The sequence below is a fragment of the Micropterus salmoides genome, unplaced genomic scaffold, assembly GCF_014851395.1.
Source record: "Micropterus salmoides isolate LMB-PRFRI ecotype aquatic unplaced genomic scaffold, ASM1485139v1 Ms_hic_scaffold_10, whole genome shotgun sequence".
NCBI lineage: Eukaryota > Metazoa > Chordata > Actinopteri > Centrarchiformes > Centrarchidae > Micropterus > Micropterus salmoides.
The window spans coordinates 36,829,416-36,851,324 of record NW_024040041.1 but is presented as its reverse complement, the minus strand read 5'-3'; the positions used below and the strand labels follow the sequence as shown (position 1 = coordinate 36,851,324).

The window sequence follows — 21,909 nt, the reverse complement described above, 5'->3', positions numbered from 1 at the left end:
AGCAAACATCTTTAACAAAAAGATGGACAGGTGAAGTTCCCAAGCAATACAATAGAACTAAATTTTGGGATTTCATATATATTACGCGAATATTTCATGAAAACTTTTAAGGGACAATTTTATGATAGAAGATTTGTTGAAAACTGTAGAAGTTGTTATCCAAAAACTGGGTCCTCCCTCGATGGTGATGGTCTAAATACACGAAAGCTCTTTTATTCACCCCATAGGGGCCTGAGTTCCTTGAATCCTTCCATTTCCAGTCAGCAGGCTTAGCTGAAAGCACATGAGCACACGCCTCTTCAAACAGCTCAGATAGTAATGGAGAAGAGGAAAAGGCAAAAAGCCTCCCCTTTTCTTTCAATTTCCCAACTGTCCTCATTTTACAGTTTCAAAATGTTCACCCCCGCCTGTGTGAAAACAATAGAAAACACATTTAGAAATCACACAAATAAAACAATGAGCCTCTTGTGCAACCCAATCCAAATGGGTACCGTGACCTTGAAGATCTGGGTTCCATTGTTGAGTCCTTGTTGAATCCAAACATATGACATTTATAGATAGATGTTGGGCGTGTCGCTGGACAGCTGGGCTTGTGTTGGAGGTAGACATGGAGGGAGGGAGAGAGGGGAGAAAAAGAGTATTTATGCAGGTGCAGATCTGATGATATGTACTTACAGCGATGGCTTTCTACAAAGTGATCTGTGTGGCGACTCTGCTGACTCTCCTGACACAAGGTAAGAACCCTCCTCACTGATTTAGTACAAAATGAGTAATTTGAAAACATGTATTTTTTCAAAATGGTATACTAATTGTGAAAAACATTGCAATAACCACTACGTGTAGTTTTTTTAACTTCATGCTTCATGTCTCTTTTGTCTATTAAAGTTTGTGTTTATTGCAAAACGTTGTTTAATGTGATTCTAATTTAGTTTCACCCCACAGTAACATTTATGAAGTTACAGTAAATCTATGCACCCTGTTGCACACCTGTGATTTGTGCTTCTGATTGACAAGACATCATGAAACAGACACAAAATCTTCCACTTGCAGAACATTCTTAAATAAATATTAAAAAGTTTTAAGTTGATCCAGATTTTAGATCTTTCATTAAGTGATAAGCCCCATCTTCAGGACCCGCTGAAGTCTATAAGATTATTCCTGATTGGTGTGAATGCTGGAATAATATTCTTCTACACAAGTCTAGAGTACCATCATGTGTTGGATTTTACAATCAGAATGTGTTACCTAGAATGTTGTATTTGCAAAGTACAGAAGTCGGAGAGAAAGTTATTAGAAGCCTGGATAGTGCTGTCAAAATCCTGAAATGTAACTACAAACACCTGAGTGCAGGGGAGGTGTCCTCTGTGATGCTGTACAATAACCTCACGAATCAGGACAACCGCATTCCTTTTCAACAGAGATGCAAGATATAATGGTAAATAAGACAGGAGAGCACTGCAATAATTATCAACAACACCAGGTCATGGAAACTGGCCAGCTACAGCGCACACGCAGTGTGATACACACAAGCACATACACACAATCAAACAGGTGCTCAGCGGCAACCTGACCCCCAAATGATAAAACGTAACCCATACATTTAACCAAATCTCTTGAAAAAACACTTGTACTCCCCTGTTTGAATTGCATTTGACGAGCTTTACGTTGAGCAAAATCTTCTACAATGTCATTAGTAAAAAATCCAATAGATTCTAGTTTGGGAGCTATGCGACCCTCTCCTCCTTTCTCTTTCTGCAACAATTTTTATGTTTATATTTGATCAAATAGAAGCTTAAGATTGGGAAACAATACACCTATAGAGACTCTGTGACCACAACTTGGCCAAAGAGCCCGGATGACACAGGCAGACCTGGCTGCCCAGAGATGACAGGCTGTGTTAGCTCTGTCCACAGACACAGGTGGAGACAGACCGTGTCGGCTCAGATCATGAGCAAGGCCCTGACCTCCTACCTGCTCCCTGGGTGCTGCACTATGTCTGCCCAGTGCTCCTAATTACAATGAGTTACATGCAGAAAACAAATTCTGCATGCGTTGCACTGTGTCTAATTCTGACAACTAAAGTTCATTATATTATAGAAAATACTCCACATTTGTAATACATTATACAGTGAGGAAAATAAGTATTTGAACACCCTGCTATTTTGCAAGTTCTCCCACTTAGAAATCATGGAGGGGTCTGAAATTGTCATCGTAGATGCATGTCCACTGTGAAAAAAAAACACTCCAGAAATCACAATGTATGATTTTCTAACTATTTATTTGTATGATACAGCTGCAAATAAGTATTTGAACACCTGAGAAAATCAATGTTAATATTTGGTACAGTAGCCTTTGTTGAGGTCAAACGTTTCCTGTAGTTTTTCACCAGGTTTGCACACACTGCAGGAGGGATTTTGGCCCACTCCTCCACACAGATCTTCTCTAGATCAGTCAGGTTTCTGGGCTGTTGCTGAGAAACACGGAGTTTGAGCTCCCTCCAAAGATTCTCTATTGGGTTTAGGTCTGGAGACTGGCTAGGCCACGCCAGAACCTTGATATGCTTCTTACAGAGCCACTCCTTGGTTATCCTGGCTGTGTGCTTCGGGTCATTGTCATGTTGGAAGACCCGGCCTCGACCCATCTTCAATGCTCTAACTGAGGGAAGGAGGTTGTTCCCCAAAATCTCGCAATACATGGCCCCGGTCATCCTCTCCTTAATACAGTGCAGTCGCCCTGTCCCATGTGCAGAAAAACACCCCCAAAGCATGATGCTACCACCCCCATGCTACACAGTAGGGATGGTGTTCTTGGGATGGTGCTCATCATTCTTCTTCCTCCAAACACGGTTAGTGGAATTATGACCAAAAAGTTCTATTTTGGTCTCATCTGACCACATGACTTTCTCCCATGACTCCTCTGGATCATCCAAATGGTCATTGGCAAACTGAAGACGGGCCTTGACATGTGCTGGTTTAAGCAGGGGAACCTTCTGTGCCATGCGTGATTTCAAACCATGACGTCTTAGTGTATTACCAACAGTAACCTTGGAAACGGTGGTCCCAGCTCTTTTCAGGTCATTGACCAGCTCCTCCCGTGTAGTTCTGGGCTGATTTCTCACCTTTCTTAGGATCATTGAGACCCCACGAGGTGAGATCTTGCATGGAGGCCCCAGTCCGAGGGAGATTGACAGTCATGTTTAGCTTCTTCCATTTTCTAATGATTGCTCCAACAGTGGACCTTTTTTCACCAAGCTGCTTGGCAATTTCCCCGTAGCCCTTTCCAGCCTTGTGGAGGTGTACAATTTTGTCTCTAGTGTCTTTGGACAGCTCTTTGGTCTTGGCCATGTTAGTAGTTGGATTCTTACTGATTGTATGGGGTGGACAGGTGTCTTTATGCAGCTAACAACCTCAAACAGGTGCATCTAATTTAGGATAATAAATGGAGTGGACATTTTGAAGGCAGACTAACAGATCTTTGAGAGTCAGAATTCTAGCTGATAGACAGGTGTTCAAATACTTATTTGCAGCTGTATCATACAAATAAATAGTTAAAAAATCATACATTGATTTCTGGATTTTTTTTTTTTAGATTATGTCTCTCACAGTGGACATGCACCTACGATGACAATTTCAGACCCCTCCATGATTTCTAAGTGGGAGAACTTGCAAAATAGCAGGGTGTTCAAATACTTATTTTCCTCACTGTAGGTAGTATTCCCATTCATACTAAATAAATCATTACACACATTAGCAATATGAGGTTTATTGTAATTCTAAATAAAATTGACATGGAAAAAGTCCTTTAGCTACTTCTTCATGCAAATTAAAGCCAGCAATGCAGTTTAGTATCATCTTTTCAACAATCCTTAAAATATTCCACATCTTTCACACATTTGTATTATTTGTATATACTTTTCAAGCCAGAAATCCAGTTTAGCACAAGCTAAGTAGTTAAGTTCAATGGTACTTGATTGGACCGTTAAAGGCACTGAATTTATTTTAACACAGACATGTAATTCTGCAACTTAAAGCCACCTTAAAAAAGAAACTCTCTTATTCTTTTCAGTCTGTCCTTGTAGTAAGAGTTTTTTGTAAGCATGCAAACTAAGGAATATTTGTGGATTTAATTTAAGACATGTATGAGAAGTTTTTTTTTATTCAGGGACATGTGGATAAATCACATAAACAGATGGACCACAGCAATTTTCACCTGTTTAAAGGAATGTTTGAAGTCACTGTACCGACACTGTGTGACAAGATTTCTTTGCAAAACTTTACCTGAGGAGAAGAAGAACATCTGTTCACAGAATGAGCCCTCCTCCATGTCACAGCAAATAATGTTTTGACTGAATAGCAGAAACTGGGAAAATATAAGGAGTCAGTTTCTGTAACTGTAAAATTATTTTTCAATTATTTTATTTTTGAGACAATCATTGTGTTTGAATGATTTTAGTAAGAAATGTTAAGAGTGATGACAAACATCCTGACATAAATATCACATCAATATAGCAAAAACATCAGTAAATATAAACACAATTTCTGTATCAAATATTGTTTGTTTTGTGTTTTCAGAGTCTCACTCACAACTGAATGGTAAGTCAAAGTTTCTACTCTCTTTTTTACTTCCTGTCTGTCACTGGAACGTTTTAGACATATTTCTATTCTTCTTATTTTCCTATTTTGTCTTTGTCTCTCTCCTCAGTGTGTGGTCTGCCAACACTCAACACCAGGATTGTCGGAGGAGATGTGGCCCCTGCAGGCAGCTGGCCCTGGCAGGCCAGTCTGCGAACCTCAGAGCCCCACATCTGTGGAGGATCCCTCATTAACAATCAGTGGGTGCTGACTGCTGCTCAATGCTGCACCAGGTAAGCAGTAAGGGTAGGGCAATGATTTAGCTTTTTTTAGCTTTGTGAACTGGTTACTTGTGAAACAATCTGGTCATAAACGTCTCCAAGTCCATTCTCACATCACATGTTGCTAATCGGACTGTAAACATGGGGTGCAGCTCAAGTCTGTTGTTTGTCTTTTCTTTTTTTTTACTGATCGACACGCCCCTTTATCGTATAGCCGTTATTGATTGGACAGCTGATCGTACTGATCTGATTCATCGCAACACTGTTTTCATGAAGACAAATAGTCCTTTCTAAACTCAAGTGTATCACTGCCAAGTTTTATATGCGATTCGTTTAATGATTTGCCGTCTTGTTAAAATGTTTTCGCTGTCAGTCTGAACAACAAAAGCAGAACAAACAACTTTCTTCATTTATTAGAAAGATTTTTCTTTTCTGTTATTTCCCCAATTAACTTAGCTTATTATCGAGACAATTAAAGTCAGAGAGAGTCAGTCAGCAAGAAACACTTTCTACATCATTTAGCGTCATTTCCATTCAGTCATGTGTAAGGCAGATCATTCCTGAGAGTTTAGTCCAAATATAGACGACAATAAATCTAGAATTAAAGACTCAGAAGAAGCAAACACAGGAGGGAAAAAACCTGTTGATGTTACAGATGTTTTTCGGTCCAGAAAAGTTCTGTTGGTCTCCACCTAAACAGATGCAAAGAACATGGACTACATGTGCAGACTGGAGTACTAATCAAGAATTTGAGGGAAAAACTTATGGAATTAGGACATTAGGACTTCAGGCCATGAAAAAGTATACTGAGCATGTTAGGGTTAATAATGACTAAGATGAGGGAATCATTTTTATTATTATGAAACAAATTACTAACTTGTGAGTATTTGAATCTCCCTGTTTTAACATCTAACAAGCTCCATACAAACTAGATGGACTAGTGTCTGCTGAAATGTTCTTGACTACAGTTCTGCTTTTCATGTCTTTGCACTGTTTTTTCTCTTCTGATAACTCAGACAAGGCGTAGGCACGAGAACTCTGACTGTGGTTCTGGGTCTCCAGAGTCTACAGGGAACAAACCCCAATCAAGTGTCTCGGGCAGTATCACAGATCATCATTCATCCCAACTTTAACCCTGGAACTTTTGAAAACGACATCTGCCTCCTGAAGCTCTCCTCACCGGTGACATTCAACGCCTACGTCCAGCCCGTCTGCCTGGCAGCCACAGGCAGCACCTTCTACAAGGGCACTGTCTCCTGGGCCACCGGCTGGGGCAATGTTGGAACTGGAGGTGGGTCAGAAAACCTGGATTACATTTATTTTCAGAGATAGTGTAAATACAGTGGTGTCAACAACTGTGTTTTTCAGTGCAAAAATGCAGTCCCCCCTTTACCCAGGGGAGAAACAAATCATTCCTGTTACTGTGTGCAGGGATCCTTTTATCATGATTTGTCTGTGACATTAACTGGAGGAACTGGAGGTTGTCTGGAGGTGGGTCAAAAAGGACCTGGATTACATTTGTTTTCAAAAATGATCTAATTACAATAGTGGCAATAACTATGTTGTCTCAGAATTCATTGAGTGCTAAGCAGGTTTGAGCCCAAACACACAACACTGGAGAGCTGATATCAGTTTGCAATGTCAAACAAAGGTTATAATCTGTTACACAAATCTAAATCCAAATAAAACTGGTAAATGCAACCACACAGAGACAAGCAGAACTCTCAACATACTACAGTGACCGGACAGGAACTGAACAGAACTAAAAAACATTTATTCAAGAGCAAACAAGCATTGTGGGGCACAACCAGGTGGCACACATCAGGTAATCAGGATAAGGGAGACTCTCCCCCCCCCCACACACACACACACACATAGGCAGGGAGATACAGATGTCACACATATGAGCCACAGGGCCTGGACTACAAAACACGGCAACTGGCTTATCAAAGTAACTTTATGAGTAACTTTGTGACGTGAGGTGTAACTTCCAGATTAACCCGTACTACGAAAGGTGGAGAGGTTTTACCTGAGGTCTGCTGCCATGACAATTTATGTTGAATCTCTAAGCTTCTCAGAACAGGTTATCTTTGTGGTTAACGTGGAGTTGCCCTATTTATGTGGACTAAACTCCACGTTAGTAGTGTTAATGATAATTATTCATACATTCACATTTTGTGTCGTACCCATGATGCATCAAATATGTGGTATTCAAAACAAAATACTCTCTTCTGACCATGTCATTAGGACAAATTTCCATAAAAATACATTTTTGTCTTGAGTGTTATACTGTTGATGTGTTATATTATATCTATTATCTAAAGATATAGTTTCCCTTGATGGCATCGCCCTGGCCTCCAGCACCACTGTGAGGAATCTTGGAGTTATCTTTGATCAGGACATGTCGTTTAAGTCCCACATTAAGCAAATTTCAAGGACCGCCTTTTTTCACCTACGTAATATTGCGAAAATCAGGAACATCCTGTCTAAAAATGATGCAGAAAAACTAGTCCATGCATTTGTTACTTCTAGGCTGGATTACTGCAATTCCTTATTATCAGGCTGCTCGAAAAAGTCCATTAAGACTCTTCAGCTGATCCAGAATGCTGCAGCACGTGTTCTGACAGGAACCAGGAAAAGAGATCATATTTCTCCTGTTTTAGCTTCTTTGCATTGGCTTCCAGTAAAATCCAGAATAGAATTTAAAATCATTCTTCTTACCTACAAAGCTCTTAATGGTCAGGCACCATCTTATCTTAAAGAGCTCATAGTACCTTACTACCCCACCAGAGCACTGCGCTCCCAGAATGCAGGGTTACTTGTGGTTCCTAGAGTCTCCAAAAGTAGACTAGGAGCCAGAGCGTTCAGCTATCAAGCTCCTCTCCTGTGGAACCAGGTTCCAGTTTGGGTTCAGGAGGCAGACACCATCTCCACATTTAAGAGTAGGCTTAAGACTTTCCTCTTTGATAAAGCTTATAGTTAGGGCTGGCTCAGGTAGTCCTGAACCATCCCTTAGTTATGCTGCTATAGGCCTAGACTGCCGGGGGATTTCCCATGATGCACTGAGCTCCTCTCTCCTCTTCATCTCTTTCTTACATGTTTCTAACTCTACTACTTCCCTCTCCTGTAGTTTGCTGCTCTCTCGTCCCTCTCCTCTTTCCGTCTGTTGCTCTCTGCAGGTGTTTCTGGCTCTGGAGCTGTGGGGTCTAGATCTGTGGTTGCGAGCTTCCTGCTGCCGCCACTGCTACAATTATTATTAATCCTACTATTATTATTAATTTTACTAGAATTATCAATAACATTGTTTATTTTCTGTCTGCACCACAACCACTTTTACCTTTTATGCAGTTCTATGTGGATATTGTGTTGGATCACCCCCTCGTCCTCTTTCGCTATCCAACGCCGGCCACCAAACCTGAGTCACAGTTCCGGCCGAGGTCTTTCTACCTCCTAAATGGGAGTCTTTCCTTGCCTCTGTCACCAAGTGTTCATAATAATAGATGGTACAATCTAGACCTGCTATATATATAAAAAGTGAATGAGATAACTTTTGTAATGAATTGGCGCTATATAAATTTAATTTGAAGTACTGCAAGTGTTTTGAAGTTTGGTGGCGGACCTCCCCTTTGGTTTAACGCTACTCATTGTACCTTTAATGGGCTAAGACATAGAAAAACAGCTGGCATGGTCCTTTGGGTTCAAGTAGGGACAATGTTTGCTTGATCCATAGAGGAACATCTGGCAATACTTGAGGTGTGCCACAGATCACTGATGTATTTATTGAACTCCCATTTTGTTTGAAACCATTTCAAAACATGTGAACACTTGTTTATTAAACTAAATTTGTGTCTCTTTAGTGTCCCTGCCTTTCCCACAAAACCTAATGGAGGTGCAGCTGCCGATTGTTGGAAACAGAGAGTGTACCTGTACCTACGGATTGAGTTTGATCACAAACAACACGATGTGCGCCGAGTTAAATGTTGGAGGGAAGGGCATCTGTCAGGTGATCAGTTTTACTCCTGTGTTCGAGTCTGATTTTACCTTCCGCAAAGATTCCTTCTCCTAAATGTTTCTTTCCGTAAAGGGGGATGGAGGAGGTCCGCTGGTGAGCAAGCAGGGCGGTCGCTGGATCCAGGGGGGAATCACGAGTTTCCTCAGTAATAAGGGCTGCGCAGTGCCTAATATCCCATCAGGCTACACCCGAGTGTCCCAGTATCAGTCCTGGATCAACAGCCAGATCACCATCAACCAGCCGGGCTTCATCACCTTCACCTCCACAGGGACCGACGGTGACCTCAGCGTCACCTGTCCTGCCCTGCCACCACCCATAGCCCAAGGTAAGTTTTGCCCCAGAAAGCTTATATTAGATACTTTTCTTCTTCTTCTAACAAACAGTTTCATGTTTCGTTTCAGAATCTGTTTGAATGTAGATGTGTTCATTTACTGTTTTGCCCAATGAAGTTCATTTAATGGTGATGCGTTCACAAATTGTTGTACAGAATGAAGTTCATGGCAACACCATGGTTGTTAAAATAATAATGTTATACCATTGAGATCACAGGAGTGAGTCTCGCTCACAACTAGATGCTGAGTCACAGTTTTACTGCTAACTTTTTAACTTGTTCTCCATCTACCATTTGGACGTTTCAAACATTTTGTTAGACATAAACTTTGTAAACCCTGAGCAAGACACTTAACCCCTCGTTGCTCCAGAGGCGTGCAACCTCAGACATATATAGCTTTTTTAAGTCGCTTTGGATAAAAGCATCAGCTAAATGTAACATAATCATTATTGTTTGTATTTGCTGTCAACCCTGGATTGTTCATCCTGTGTCTTTATTGTCCCCCTCCTCAGTGTGTGGTCAGCCTACGCTCAACACTAAGATTGTTGGAGGACTGGTGGGCTCTGCAGGCAGCTGGCCCTGGCAGGCCAGTCTGCAAAGCTCTGGAACCCACTTCTGTGGAGGAACCCTCATTAACAATGACTGGGTGCTGACAGCTGCTAACTGCATCACAAGGTAACTAGTGAGGATAGGGTCGAGATAAAAAACTACTTGCCACGCAGTCCTGTAAACAGCCTGCCTAAGGCAGTGTTTCCCAACCTTCCCCACCTAGACCTACTCGAATCTGAATGATTTTATCATTCATTACCATTCAAGGATAAAATCTGGATTGTTTCAAGCTGTGGTGATTGGAATCAAGCAGACAATGCCTCCTTTTTGAGGGGTCACCAGCCAACAAGGTTTGGAATAACTGCTCTAAGAGGCAGAGATGAAAATGAATAAGAGGCAACCTAAGCCTAAATCACACGACACGTTTTAAGCCCACTTTCCCAGTCGGTAAGCTTGGCAACCGTCAGGCTGTCATCAGGGGTAAATCAGCCACTCATTACGTGTGAACTACTCGAAGACCCATCTGAACAGCTCCTTGACCCGATGTGTCAGCGATGCGTCACGGAAGCATCACTGACACATCGGTGGAGGAGTATCTGGAGGAGTTCAGCCGACATCCACATCCAGCCAATGAGAGCAGGCAGTTACTTTTTCATTTCAAAACACTTTCATCTCCATCTCTCGCTGTAGCTCAGACATCCCTACCTGTTTGTGCTAATCCATTCTTTCACCCAGATTCTTTGTCTTTGTAATTACCATCTTAATAATAACAGCTGTTTTGTCTGTAGGTTTGCGTCATTTCCCATTTCCCGTTTGTTTTCTTGACAAATCGTGGTTTGGAGACCAGCGTCGGGTGACACAGCCGCAGTCCACTCGTGTAATGTGTGACCCCCTCTCACCGATCAGTCACGTAGTGTGAACGTCACAACGACTTCAAGACTCCCATCACAAGACAGCCGACGCTGAAAGTCATGTAGTCTGCATGAGTTTAGTCTGCATTTTAGAGTTAATTTCTGCCCTATGCAGCTCTAGAGCTAACCAGAAGAGAGAATACCAATGTCCCCTAAACTTTTTGAAAGCATGTGTAAACAAGTGTTCTTTTTACGTGGCAAAAACCCCTTGGTGTCAGTTTGTAACGCACTGGGGGAAGCCCTGTAGCTTCATTTATGAAAGCTAAAAACAGGTGACTGGAGACTATTGAACATAAGTGAAGTCATGAAAGTAACGTCGTTATTTCAACCCAAGCAATGACGTTTTCCTAAACCTAACCAAATTGTGATCTTTAACAAACTGAAACACAAGTTCCATTTTGAACTTCATTTGATTTGTATACTTGGAGATTGCTTTGTTGTAAAAAAAATTTGATAAGGCAGAATGAGGTAGAAATGAATCCTTAGTTTTCTGGAATTCTCGACTGCAACAAATGCAAAGAACATGGACTGTATGTGCAGACTGAATGGAAAATTATTAATTTTAGAAACAATTTCCATAATTAGGTCTTGAGGTCATGAAAAAGTTAATTGAGCACATGAATGACTAAGGATGATGGGAATGATATCTCCCTGTTGCCACATCTATCTTTTGTTTCTCTTCTCATAACCTCAGCACAGGCGTAGGCACGAGAACTCTGACTGTGGTTCTGGGTCTCCAGAGTCTACAGGGAACAAACCCCAATCAAGTGTCTCGGGCAGTATCACAGATCATCATTCATCCCAACTTTAACCCTGGAACTTTTGAAAACGACATCTGCCTCCTGAAGCTCTCCTCACCGGTGACATTCAACGCCTACGTCCAGCCCGTCTGCCTGGCAGCCACAGGCAGCACCTTCTACAAGGGCACTGTCTCCTGGGCCACCGGCTGGGGCAATGTTGGAACTGGAGGTGGGTCAGAAAACCTGGATTATATTTATTTTCAGAGATAGTGTAACTACAGTGGTGTCAACAACTGTGTTTTTCAGTGCAAAAATGCAGCTCCTCTTTTACCCAGGGGAGAAACAAATCATTCCTGTTACTGTGTGCAGGGATCCTTATATCATGATTTGTCTGTGACATTAACTGGAGGAACTGGAGGTTGTCTGGAGGTGGGTCAAAAAGGACCTGGATTACATTTGTTTTCAAAAATGATCTAATTACAATAGTGGCAATAACTATGTTGTCTCAGAATTCATTGAGTGCTAAGCAGGTTTGAGCCCAAACACACAACACTGGAGAGCTGATATCAGTTTGCAATGTCAAACAAAGGTTATAATCTGTTACACAAATCTAAATCCAAATAAAACTGGTAAATGCAACCACACAGAGACAAGCAGAACTCTCAACATACTACAGTGACCGGACAGGAACTGAACAGAACTAAAAAACATTTATTCAAGAGCAAACAAGCATTGTGGGGCACAACCAGGTGGCACACATCAGGTAATCAGGATAAGGGAGACTCTCCCCCCCCACACACACACACACACACATAGGCAGGGAGATACAGATGTCACACATATGAGCCACAGGGCCTGGACTACAAAACACGGCAACTGGCTTATCAAAGTAACTTTATGAGTAACTTTGTGACGTGAGGTGTAACTTCCAGATTAACCCGTACTACGAAAGGTGGAGAGGTTTTACCTGAGGTCTGCTGCCATGACAATTTATGTTGAATCTCTAAGCTTCTCAGAACAGGTTATCTTTGTGGTTAACGTGGAGTTGCCCTATTTATGTGGACTAAACTCCACGTTAGTAGTGTTAATGATAATTATTCATACACACCACTTAATAAAATATTTTTAGATATTCAGTGTGAGACAGGAAATATTTGTAAAAAACCTACACATCATGCATCAAATATGTGGTATTCAAAATAAAAAAGTACTTTCTTCTAGATAGATAAACTTTATTGTCATTTCACCTGGTATTTCAATACGCAGAGAAACGAAAAGTTGTTTCTCATCAGCTACTTTTGTAGTGCAAAAGGACAATAAGAAATAAATAACCCAGTTAAAATAACCTAAAAACACATTCCTAAAAATAGGAGACCTTGTCTTTAGGATAAATTTACATAAAATAATACATTTTTGTCTTGAGTGTTATACTGAATGACATTCAACTAGGGTACTTTCATATCAATCAGAATAAAAATGTATTACTTGCTTTAGTTTTGATTATAACTCATATAAATGCATAGATGACACTTAAATGCATCAGACAAAGGACTTGTCTCTGTATTTGTCTCATTAGACCGATTTGACACAAGTGACCACCATATTTTATTACAGAGACTGGAACATTTCATTGGCATTAGAGGAACCGCTCTAAGCTGGTTTAAGTCCTATTTATCAGATCGATCTCAGTTTGTACGTCTTAACGATGAATCCTCCATGTACACCAAAGTTAAGTGCAATTTATACTTCTGCTTCAAATCGACGGCATAGGTTACACAGAGGCTACGCCGTCGCCTGACGTGCACCTCCTCCAAAATGTAACTACACATCATGTTGACGAGGACCGTAAGCTCTGTGATTGGTTGGCTGGGTAGCCTCGCAATGCCTCCGAGCCGGACGGAAGTACCCCACGCTTTGAAGTAACATTTACTGCCGGCCAAAACGGCAGCTGTAACACAGTGAATCAATATATTTGACCGTCGCAATCCGAGCGAAATGACTCGTTTCGCTATCAGAATGTGATCCTTTCAGTCAGTAACATTTGAAAATGCTACACCGGCCATACGTATACAATTTTACCCCCATTTACGTTAGCGGAGTGCTAAAATGGAAGTTAACCTACTTGGCCGGCAAGAGTCAAAGCAGTGGACGCTGTAGTGCTCCTGCTGACTAGCGTTTGGGGGCGGAATTGCAGAATGACGGACACACCTATGCACAAGTATAAATGCATGGCTACGTGCATAGCCTACGGCATAGGTACGCACATAGACCCTACGCAGGAGTATAAATGGGCCTTTAGTCATGGAGCTCCACAAGGATCTGTGCTTGGTCCAATCCTGTTCACTTTACATATGCTTCCTTTAGGCAATATTATCAGGAAACGTAAACTTTCACTTTTATGCAGATGATACTCAATTATATCTATTGATCAGGCCAGATGAAACCAATCAGTTTGCTAAACTTCAAGCACGCCCTAAGGATGTTAAAACCTGGATGACCTGTAATTTTCGATTGTTAAACTCAGATAAAACTGAAGTTATTTTTCTGGGGCCCAAGTAAAGTTGTTGTTCTGGATGGCATCGCCCTGGCCTCCAGCACAACTCTGAGAAATCTTGGAGTTATCTTTGATCAGGACATGTCGTTTAACTCTCAAATTAAGCAAATTTCAAGGACCGCCTTTTTTCACCTACATAATATTGCAAAAATCAGGAACATCCTGTCTAAAAATGATGCAGAAAAAATAGTCCATGCATTTGTTACTTCTAGGCTGGATTGCTGCAATTCCCTATTATCAGGCTGCTTGAAAAAGTCCATTAATTTAAAATCCTTCCTCTTACCTACAGAGCCCCTAATTTTCAGGCACAATCATATCTTAAAGAGCTCATCGTACCTTACTACCCCACCAGAGCACTGCGCTCCCAGAATGCAGGGTTACTTGTGGTTCCTAGAGTCTCCAAAAGTCGACTAGGAGCCAGAGCGTTCAGCTATCAAGCTCCTCTCCTGTGGAACCAGGTTCCAGTTTGGGTTCAGGAGGCAGACACCATCTCCACATTTAAGAGTAGGCTTAAGACTTTCCTCTTTGATAAAGCTTATAGTTAGGGCTGGCTCAGGTGAGTCCTGAACCATCCCTTAGTTATGCTGCTATAGGCCTAGACTGCCGGGGGATTTCCCATGATGCACTGAGCTCCTCTCTCCTCTTCATCTCTTTCTTACATGTTTCTAACTCTACTACTTCCCTCTCCTGTAGTTTGCTGCTCTCTCGTCCCTCTCCTCTTTCCGTCTGTTGCTCTCTGCAGGTGTTTCTGGCTCTGGAGCTGTGGGGTCTAGATCTGTGGTTGCGAGCTTCCTGCTGCCGCCACTGCTACAATTATTATTAATCCTACTATTATTATTAATTTTACTAGAATTATCAATAACATTGTTTATTTTCTGTCTGCACCACAACCACTTTTACCTTTTATGCAGTTCTATGTGGATATTGTGTTGCATCACCCCCTCGTCCTCTTTCGCTATCCAACGCCGGCCACCAAACCTGAGTCACAGTTCCGGCCGAGGTCTTTCTACCTCCTAAATGGGAGTCTTTCCTTGCCTCTGTCACCAAGTGTTCATAATAATAGATGGTACAATCTAGACCTGCTATATATATAAAAAGTGAATGAGGTAACTTTTGTAATGAATTGGCGCTATAAATTTAATTTGAAGTACTGCAAGTGTTTTGAAGTTTGGTGGCGGACCTCCCCTTTGGTTTAACGCTACTCATTGTACCTTTAATGGGCTAAGACATAGAAAAACAGCTGGCATGGTCCTTTGGGTTCAAGTAGGGACAATGTTTGCTTGATCCATAGAGGAACATCTGGCAATACTTGAGGTGTGCCACAGATCACTGATGTATTTATTGAACTCCCATTTTGTTTGAAACCATTTCAAAACATGTGAACACTTGTTTATTAAACTAAATTTGTGTCTCTTTAGTGTCCCTGCCTTTCCCACAAAACCTAATGGAGGTGCAGCTGCCGATTGTTGGGAACAGAGAGTGTACCTGTACCTACGGATTGAGTTTGATCACAAACAACAAGATGTGCGCCGAGTTAAATGTTGGAGGGAAGGGCATCTGTCAGGTGATCAGTTTTACTCCTGTGTTCGAGTCTGATTTTGCCTTCCGCAAAGATTCCTTCTCCTAAATGTTTCTTTCCGTAAAGGGGGATGGAGGAGGTCCGCTGGTGAGCAAGCAGGGCGGTCGCTGGATCCAGGGGGGAATCACGAGTTTCCTCAGTAATAAGGGCTGCGCAGTGCCTAATATCCCATCAGGCTACACCCGAGTGTCCCAGTATCAGTCCTGGATCAACAGCCAGATCACCATCAACCAGCCGGGCTTCATCACCTTCACCTCCACAGGGACCGACGGTGACCTCAGCGTCACCTGTCCTGCCCTGCCACCACCCATAGCCCAAGGTAAGTTTTGCCCCAGAAAGCTTATATTAGATACTTTTCTTCTTCTTCTAACAAACAGTTTCATGTTTCGTTTCAGAATCTGTTTGAATGTAGATGTGTTCATTTACTGTTTTGCCCAATGAAGTTCATTTAATGGTGATGCGTTCACAAATTGTTGTACAGAATGAAGTTCATGGCAACACCATGGTTGTTAAAATAATAATGTTATACCATTGAGATCACAGGAGTGAGTCTCGCTCACAACTAGATGCTGAGTCACAGTTTTACTGCTAACTTTTTAACTTGTTCTCCATCTACCATTTGGACGTTTCAAACATTTTGTTAGACATAAACTTTGTAAACCCTGAGCAAGACACTTAACCCCTCGTTGCTCCAGAGGCGTGCAACCTCAGACATATATAGCTTTTTAAGTCGCTTTGGATAAAAGCATCAGCTAAATGTAACATAATCATTATTGTTTGTATTTGCTGTCAACCCTGGATTGTTCATCCTGTGTCTTTATTGTCCCCCTCCTCAGTGTGCGGTCAGCCTACGCTCAACACTAAGATTGTTGGAGGACTGGTGGGCTCTGCAGGCAGCTGGCCCTGGCAGGCCAGTCTGCAAAGCTCTGGAACCCACTTCTGTGGAGGAACCCTCATTAACAATGACTGGGTGCTGACAGCTGCTAACTGCATCACAAGGTAACTAGTGAGGATAGGGTCGAGATAAAAACTACTTGCCACGCAGTCCTGTAAACAGCCTGCCTAAGGCAGTGTTTCCCAACCTTCCCCACCTAGACCTACTCGAATCTGAATGATTTTATCATTCATTACCATTCAAGGATAAAATCTGGATTGTTTCAAGCTGTGGTGATTGGAATCAAGCAGACAATGCCTCCTTTTTGAGGGGTCACCAGCCAACAAGGTTTGGAATAACTGCTCTAAGAGGCAGAGATGAAAATGAATAAGAGGCAACCTAAGCCTAAATCACACGACACGTTTTAAGCCCACTTTCCCAGTCGGTAAGCTTGGCAACCGTCAGGCTGTCATCAGGGGTAAATCAGCCACTCATTACGTGTGAACTACTCGAAGACCCATCTGAACAGCTCCTGACCCGATGTGTCAGCGATGCGTCACGGAAGCATCACTGACACATCGGTGGAGGAGTATCTGGAGGAGTTCAGCCGACATCCACATCCAGCCAATGAGAGCAGGCAGTTACTTTTTCATTTCAAAACACTTTCATCTCCATCTCTCGCTGTAGCTCAGACATCCCTACCTGTTTGTGCTAATCCATTCTTTCACCCAGATTCTTTGTCTTTGTAATTACCATCTTAATAATAACAGCTGTTTTGTCTGTAGGTTTGCGTCATTTCCCATTTCCCGTTTGTTTTCTTGACAAATCGTGGTTTGGAGACCAGCGTCGGGTGACACAGCCGCAGTCCACTCGTGTAATGTGTGACCCCCTCTCACCGATCAGTCACGTAGTGTGAACGTCACAACGACTTCAAGACTCCCATCACAAGACAGCCGACGCTGAAAGTCATGTAGTCTGCATGAGTTTAGTCTGCATTTTAGAGTTAATTTCTGCCCTATGCAGCTCTAGAGCTAACCAGAAGAGAGAATACCAATGTCCCCTAAACTTTTTGAAAGCATGTGTAAACAAGTGTTCTTTTTACGTGGCAAAAACCCCTTGGTGTCAGTTTGTAACGCACTGGGGGAAGCCCTGTAGCTTCATTTATGAAAGCTAAAAACAGGTGACTGGAGACTATTGAACATAAGTGAAGTCATGAAAGTAACGTCGTTATTTCAACCCAAGCAATGACGTTTTCCTAAACCTAACCAAATTGTGATCTTTAACAAACTGAAACACAAGTTCCATTTTGAACTTCATTTGATTTGTATACTTGGAGATTGCTTTGTTGTAAAAAAAAATTTGATAAGGCAGAATGAGGTAGAAATGAATCCTTAGTTTTCTGGAATTCTCGACTGCAACAAATGCAAAGAACATGGACTGTATGTGCAGACTGAATGGAAAATTATTAATTTTAGAAACAATTTCCATAATTAGGTCTTGAGGTCATGAAAAAGTTAATTGAGCACATGAATGACTAAGGATGATGGGAATGATATCTCCCTGTTGCCACATCTATCTTTTGTTTCTCTTCTCATAACCTCAGCACAGGCGTAGGCACGAGAACTCTGACTGTGGTTCTGGGTCTCCAGAGTCTACAGGGAACAAACCCCAATCAAGTGTCTCGGGCAGTATCACAGATCATCATTCATCCCAACTTTAACCCTGGAACTTTTGAAAACGACATCTGCCTCCTGAAGCTCTCCTCACCGGTGACATTCAACGCCTACGTCCAGCCCGTCTGTCTGGCAGCCACAGGCAGCACCTTCTACAAGGGCACTGTCTCCTGGGCCACCGGCTGGGGCAATGTTGGAACTGGAGGTGGGTCAGAAAACCTGGATTATATTTATTTTCAGAGATAGTGTAACTACAGTGGTGTCAACAACTGTGTTTTTCAGTGCAAAAATGCAGCTCCTCTTTTACCCAGGGGAGAAACAAATCATTCCTGTTACTGTGTGCAGGGATCCTTATATCATGATTTGTCTTGACATTAACACATAGTTTTGTGAAGAAGTTTGAATATTTTCTAAGTGCGAAGTGGAGTAGGGCCAACATGGAGGACAGCTCTCTACGTGTCAACAGGCAGGGAGGAGGGAGTACAACCACATTAAGTGACAGCAATCACTCCGACTAAACACTCAGCACAGAGTGAAACATAGAGAAGTGGAAAAAAGGGGAAAACCAAGAATCACAATTGTAGACTTTGAGATTCCTCTGGTGGAGTGCGCTCTGATGCCCTCTGGAGCATCCATGAATCCCCTCGTCCCAGTCGTATTAATACTCACATTCCTCGAGGCACGGGCCGAGGAGGTGGAGTTGCAGCTAGCTTGAACTCAAGCCTACTAATCAGCTCTAAACCTAAACTAAATTATAGCTCATTTGAAAGCCTTGTTCTTGGTCTTTCATATCCAAGTTGTAAATCACTGCAACCAATTTTATTTGTTATAGTGTACCGAGCACCTGATCTGTACAGAATTATTTTCTCAAACGGAGTGTTTTGTCCAAATAGACGACAGACAAATGTGATAAACAAGTAAGGATTCAGACAAATCAAGTCACTACACTGCACTAAACAAAGGATGGAAAGGAAAAGAAAGCCTGCACAACCAACTACATTCAATGAAAGCAGCCGGTGTTCTGATGATGTCTGCTTCCTTGTCGAAAAATGCTACCGTAGCGCCAATCAATAGCAGATGCTTCTACTACAGAATCATTTTATATTGCACCACTACTCACTCCATGTGTAGACTACTGTAAGTATACGGGGAGCATATTTTGATACTGTATTAAAACATATGATTATCCCAAAGACAGTAAATTGTGTTAATTCTATCAATTTAAACAGTTTGAATAAAGTAAGAAAGTAAATAAAAGAGGAACAGTTTAAGTTATTTGTGCTTTAAAGAGGTCATATTCTGCTCATTGTCAGGTTCAAAATCTTATTTAGGGCTTGTACCAGAACAGGTTTCCATGGTTTAATTTTCAAAAAACACCATTTTTTTTATCATACTGCGCATTGCTGCAGCTCTTCTTCTCACCCTGTGTTGAAGGCTTCGTTTTACTTATGGATTCAATTTACAGTATATAGCACCAAATCAAAACAACAGTTACAGACAGACAACAGAGCGCTTTTCATAAAAGAGCAGGTCTAGACCGTACTCTATGATGATGTTTACAGAAGCCCCACAGTTCCCACCAAGAGCAGCACTAGGCGACAGAGGCAAGGAAAAACTTCCTTTAAGAGGCAGAAACCTCGAGCAGAACCATGGCTCAATATCAGCGGCCATCTGCCTCGACTGAGAGATGGACTGATACATCTCACAACCACAAGATGTTTGTTGGGAGTTGCACATGCACAGTTAACTTAAGGACTTATGGATTAATAGCCAATCAGAAGCAGAGTAGGGCGGGTCGTGAGAAGCCAGTAAACAGCTTTGGTTCAGCTGTACATGTTGCCGACCAGCTTAGCAACATGGACTGGAGCGAGAGTTCTCGGAGTGGTGAGTTATTAATCTGTAACAAAAGAATCTTTCATCCATGAAGTTTTAACTGAGCTCTGTCTCTACATTACAGTAAACAAAACGAGCTGTTTTCAGGCAGTTTTCCGTGGGAGATGGGAACTCCCTTTGGGCTGGACTTTGGGCTTTTACACTTTGCAAACCTGTTACATGCACAAAAAACATATATAACTCAATAATGGGGGAGGGGAAAAGCCAAAAAGTAGAATATACCTCTTAATATTACATTGAATTAGTCTACACTAGTAAATTTAGCCTATTTGCTGTCTTGTTCTAACCACAACATCCAGTACAACGAGCTAGCTAATTTATGTTTGTTTAAAGATAACTCATGCTACTCGCTAGAACTGCTAAGTAGCGCATCGCAATAGGTAGCATAAATCAACAGAACACCAAGAGTGTTGAGGCCGTGCATAGCCGACATGACGCCGGATGCTTTCCGCTCTGAGCCGATTGTCCGATCTCACCCCAATTTATAGACAGGGTGAGACCATGGTGGCGGCCAATCACGCGGGTGGGTATGGGAAACTATTTTTCAGTACTGCGTGTGTGTGTGCGCGAGGGATAAACCCAGTAGCGATAGCCTTAGACGGCAAAGCCTGTACGATTATGTAGAACTGGCCGTTCTGGGTGAAACCATATGAAACCACATTTCACCACTTGTGCTGTTTACTAAACTGTATTTGTCTCTTTAGTGTCCCTTCCTTACCCACAAAAGCTAATGGAGGTGCAGCTGCCGATTGTGGGGAACAGACAGTGTAGCTGTACCTACGGATTGAGCCTGATCACAAACAACAAGATGTGTGCCGGTGCTGGAGGGAAGGACATCTGTCAGGTGATCAGTTTTACTCCTGTGTTCGAGTCTGATTTTGCCTTCTGCAAAGATTCTTTCTCTTAAATGTTTCTTTCCGTAAAGGGGGATGGAGGAGGTCCGCTGGTGAGCAAGCAGGGCGGTCGCTGGATCCAGGGGGAATCACGAGTTTCCTCAGTAATAGGGCTGCGCAGTGCCTAATATCCCATCAGGCTACACCCGAGTGTCCCAGTATCAGTCCTGGATCAACAGCCAGATCACCATCAACCAGCCGGGCTATTACACCTTCATGTCCGCTGGGACTGACGGTGACCTCAGCGTCACCTGTTCTCCACCAAGAACTGCCGCTAACGTAAGTGCCGGCCATGTCTAGAGTTTGATGTTAACCATTTGGAAACCCCTTGGAAAGCTTTAAAATGATGTCATTTTTTCTTGTTCAAACACAGTTCGGGATCTGGATAGTAATGAAACACAGCATTAGTTCAGGCAGGCAACGAAGTTAAGCTCAGCTCACAGTACCAGCAGCTGATAGCAGCCATCTTAAGCCAGCCACATCAGCAGCTCAGCTGGTTAATCTCCTAGCATTCATTGGCAAATTCCATAGAAGGTGCCTTATTTAAGCTGCTGCAGCCTGCTTGCCTGCCCTCGCTGCTTTCTGCTACAGCTCATAACCCACCACCAACCAAGCTTTATTATGGATCCCATTGGGCATAGAATCAGAATCATTGCGGGAAATGGATTTTGGCAGAGAATTTAGCCGATAAGAATAAACAATGCTAGCAATTCAATTCAGTTATATTTAAATAGCCCCAAATCACAACAGCAGTTATCTCATAGCAGGTCTAGATGATACTCTGTGATATTATTATACCCCAAAATTCCCACACCGCTGCTGGTGTCACACTCTGTGCGTCATATTGCTACTCATGGATAGAGCCAAACAGAAGCAGTGCAGGCAGCTAGACCCAAAGTTAGGATGTTTTTCACTGTTTCAGAAGTGGCATCAGACCTCCCTCCTGTCCTCCTTCCCTCTGTCTCTGCTGTGATCCCTGCACTGAGGCTACCTGGCAATCTAAGCTAAACAGTTAAACTACAGACTGCTTTCATTTAGCTAATTGCCA

General features: G+C 42.3%; 1 protein-coding gene across 1 annotated transcript; it reads left to right on the top strand.

Moving 5' to 3' along the window:
* Positions 1-664: 664 nt before the first annotated feature.
* On the top strand, positions 665-21,127 carry LOC119896181 (transmembrane protease serine 9-like). Its single transcript, XM_038709679.1, has 14 exons — positions 665-734; positions 4,572-4,592; positions 4,702-4,864; positions 5,869-6,143; positions 8,710-8,855; positions 8,937-9,189; positions 9,708-9,870; positions 11,350-11,624; positions 15,368-15,513; positions 15,595-15,847; positions 16,365-16,527; positions 18,006-18,280; positions 20,673-20,812; positions 20,894-21,127. The coding sequence occupies exons 1-14, from the start codon at positions 680-682 to the stop codon at positions 20,987-20,989; spliced, it is 2,424 nt and encodes an 807-aa protein (XP_038565607.1). The 5' UTR covers positions 665-679; the 3' UTR covers positions 20,990-21,127.
* Positions 21,128-21,909: the final 782 nt, after the last annotated feature.

Excerpts from the sequence above, each read along its gene's own strand:
- LOC119896181 (XM_038709679.1), top strand. The coding sequence starts at position 680 with ATGGCTTTCTACAAAGTGATCTGTGTGGCGACTCTGCTGACTCTCCTG. Across the intron at positions 4,865-5,868 it reads GCTGCTCAATGCTGCACCAG|ACAAGGCGTAGGCACGAGAA; the intron begins GTAAGCAGTAAG and ends CTGATAACTCAG. Across the intron at positions 11,625-15,367 it reads GGGCAATGTTGGAACTGGAG|TGTCCCTGCCTTTCCCACAA; the intron begins GTGGGTCAGAAA and ends GTGTCTCTTTAG.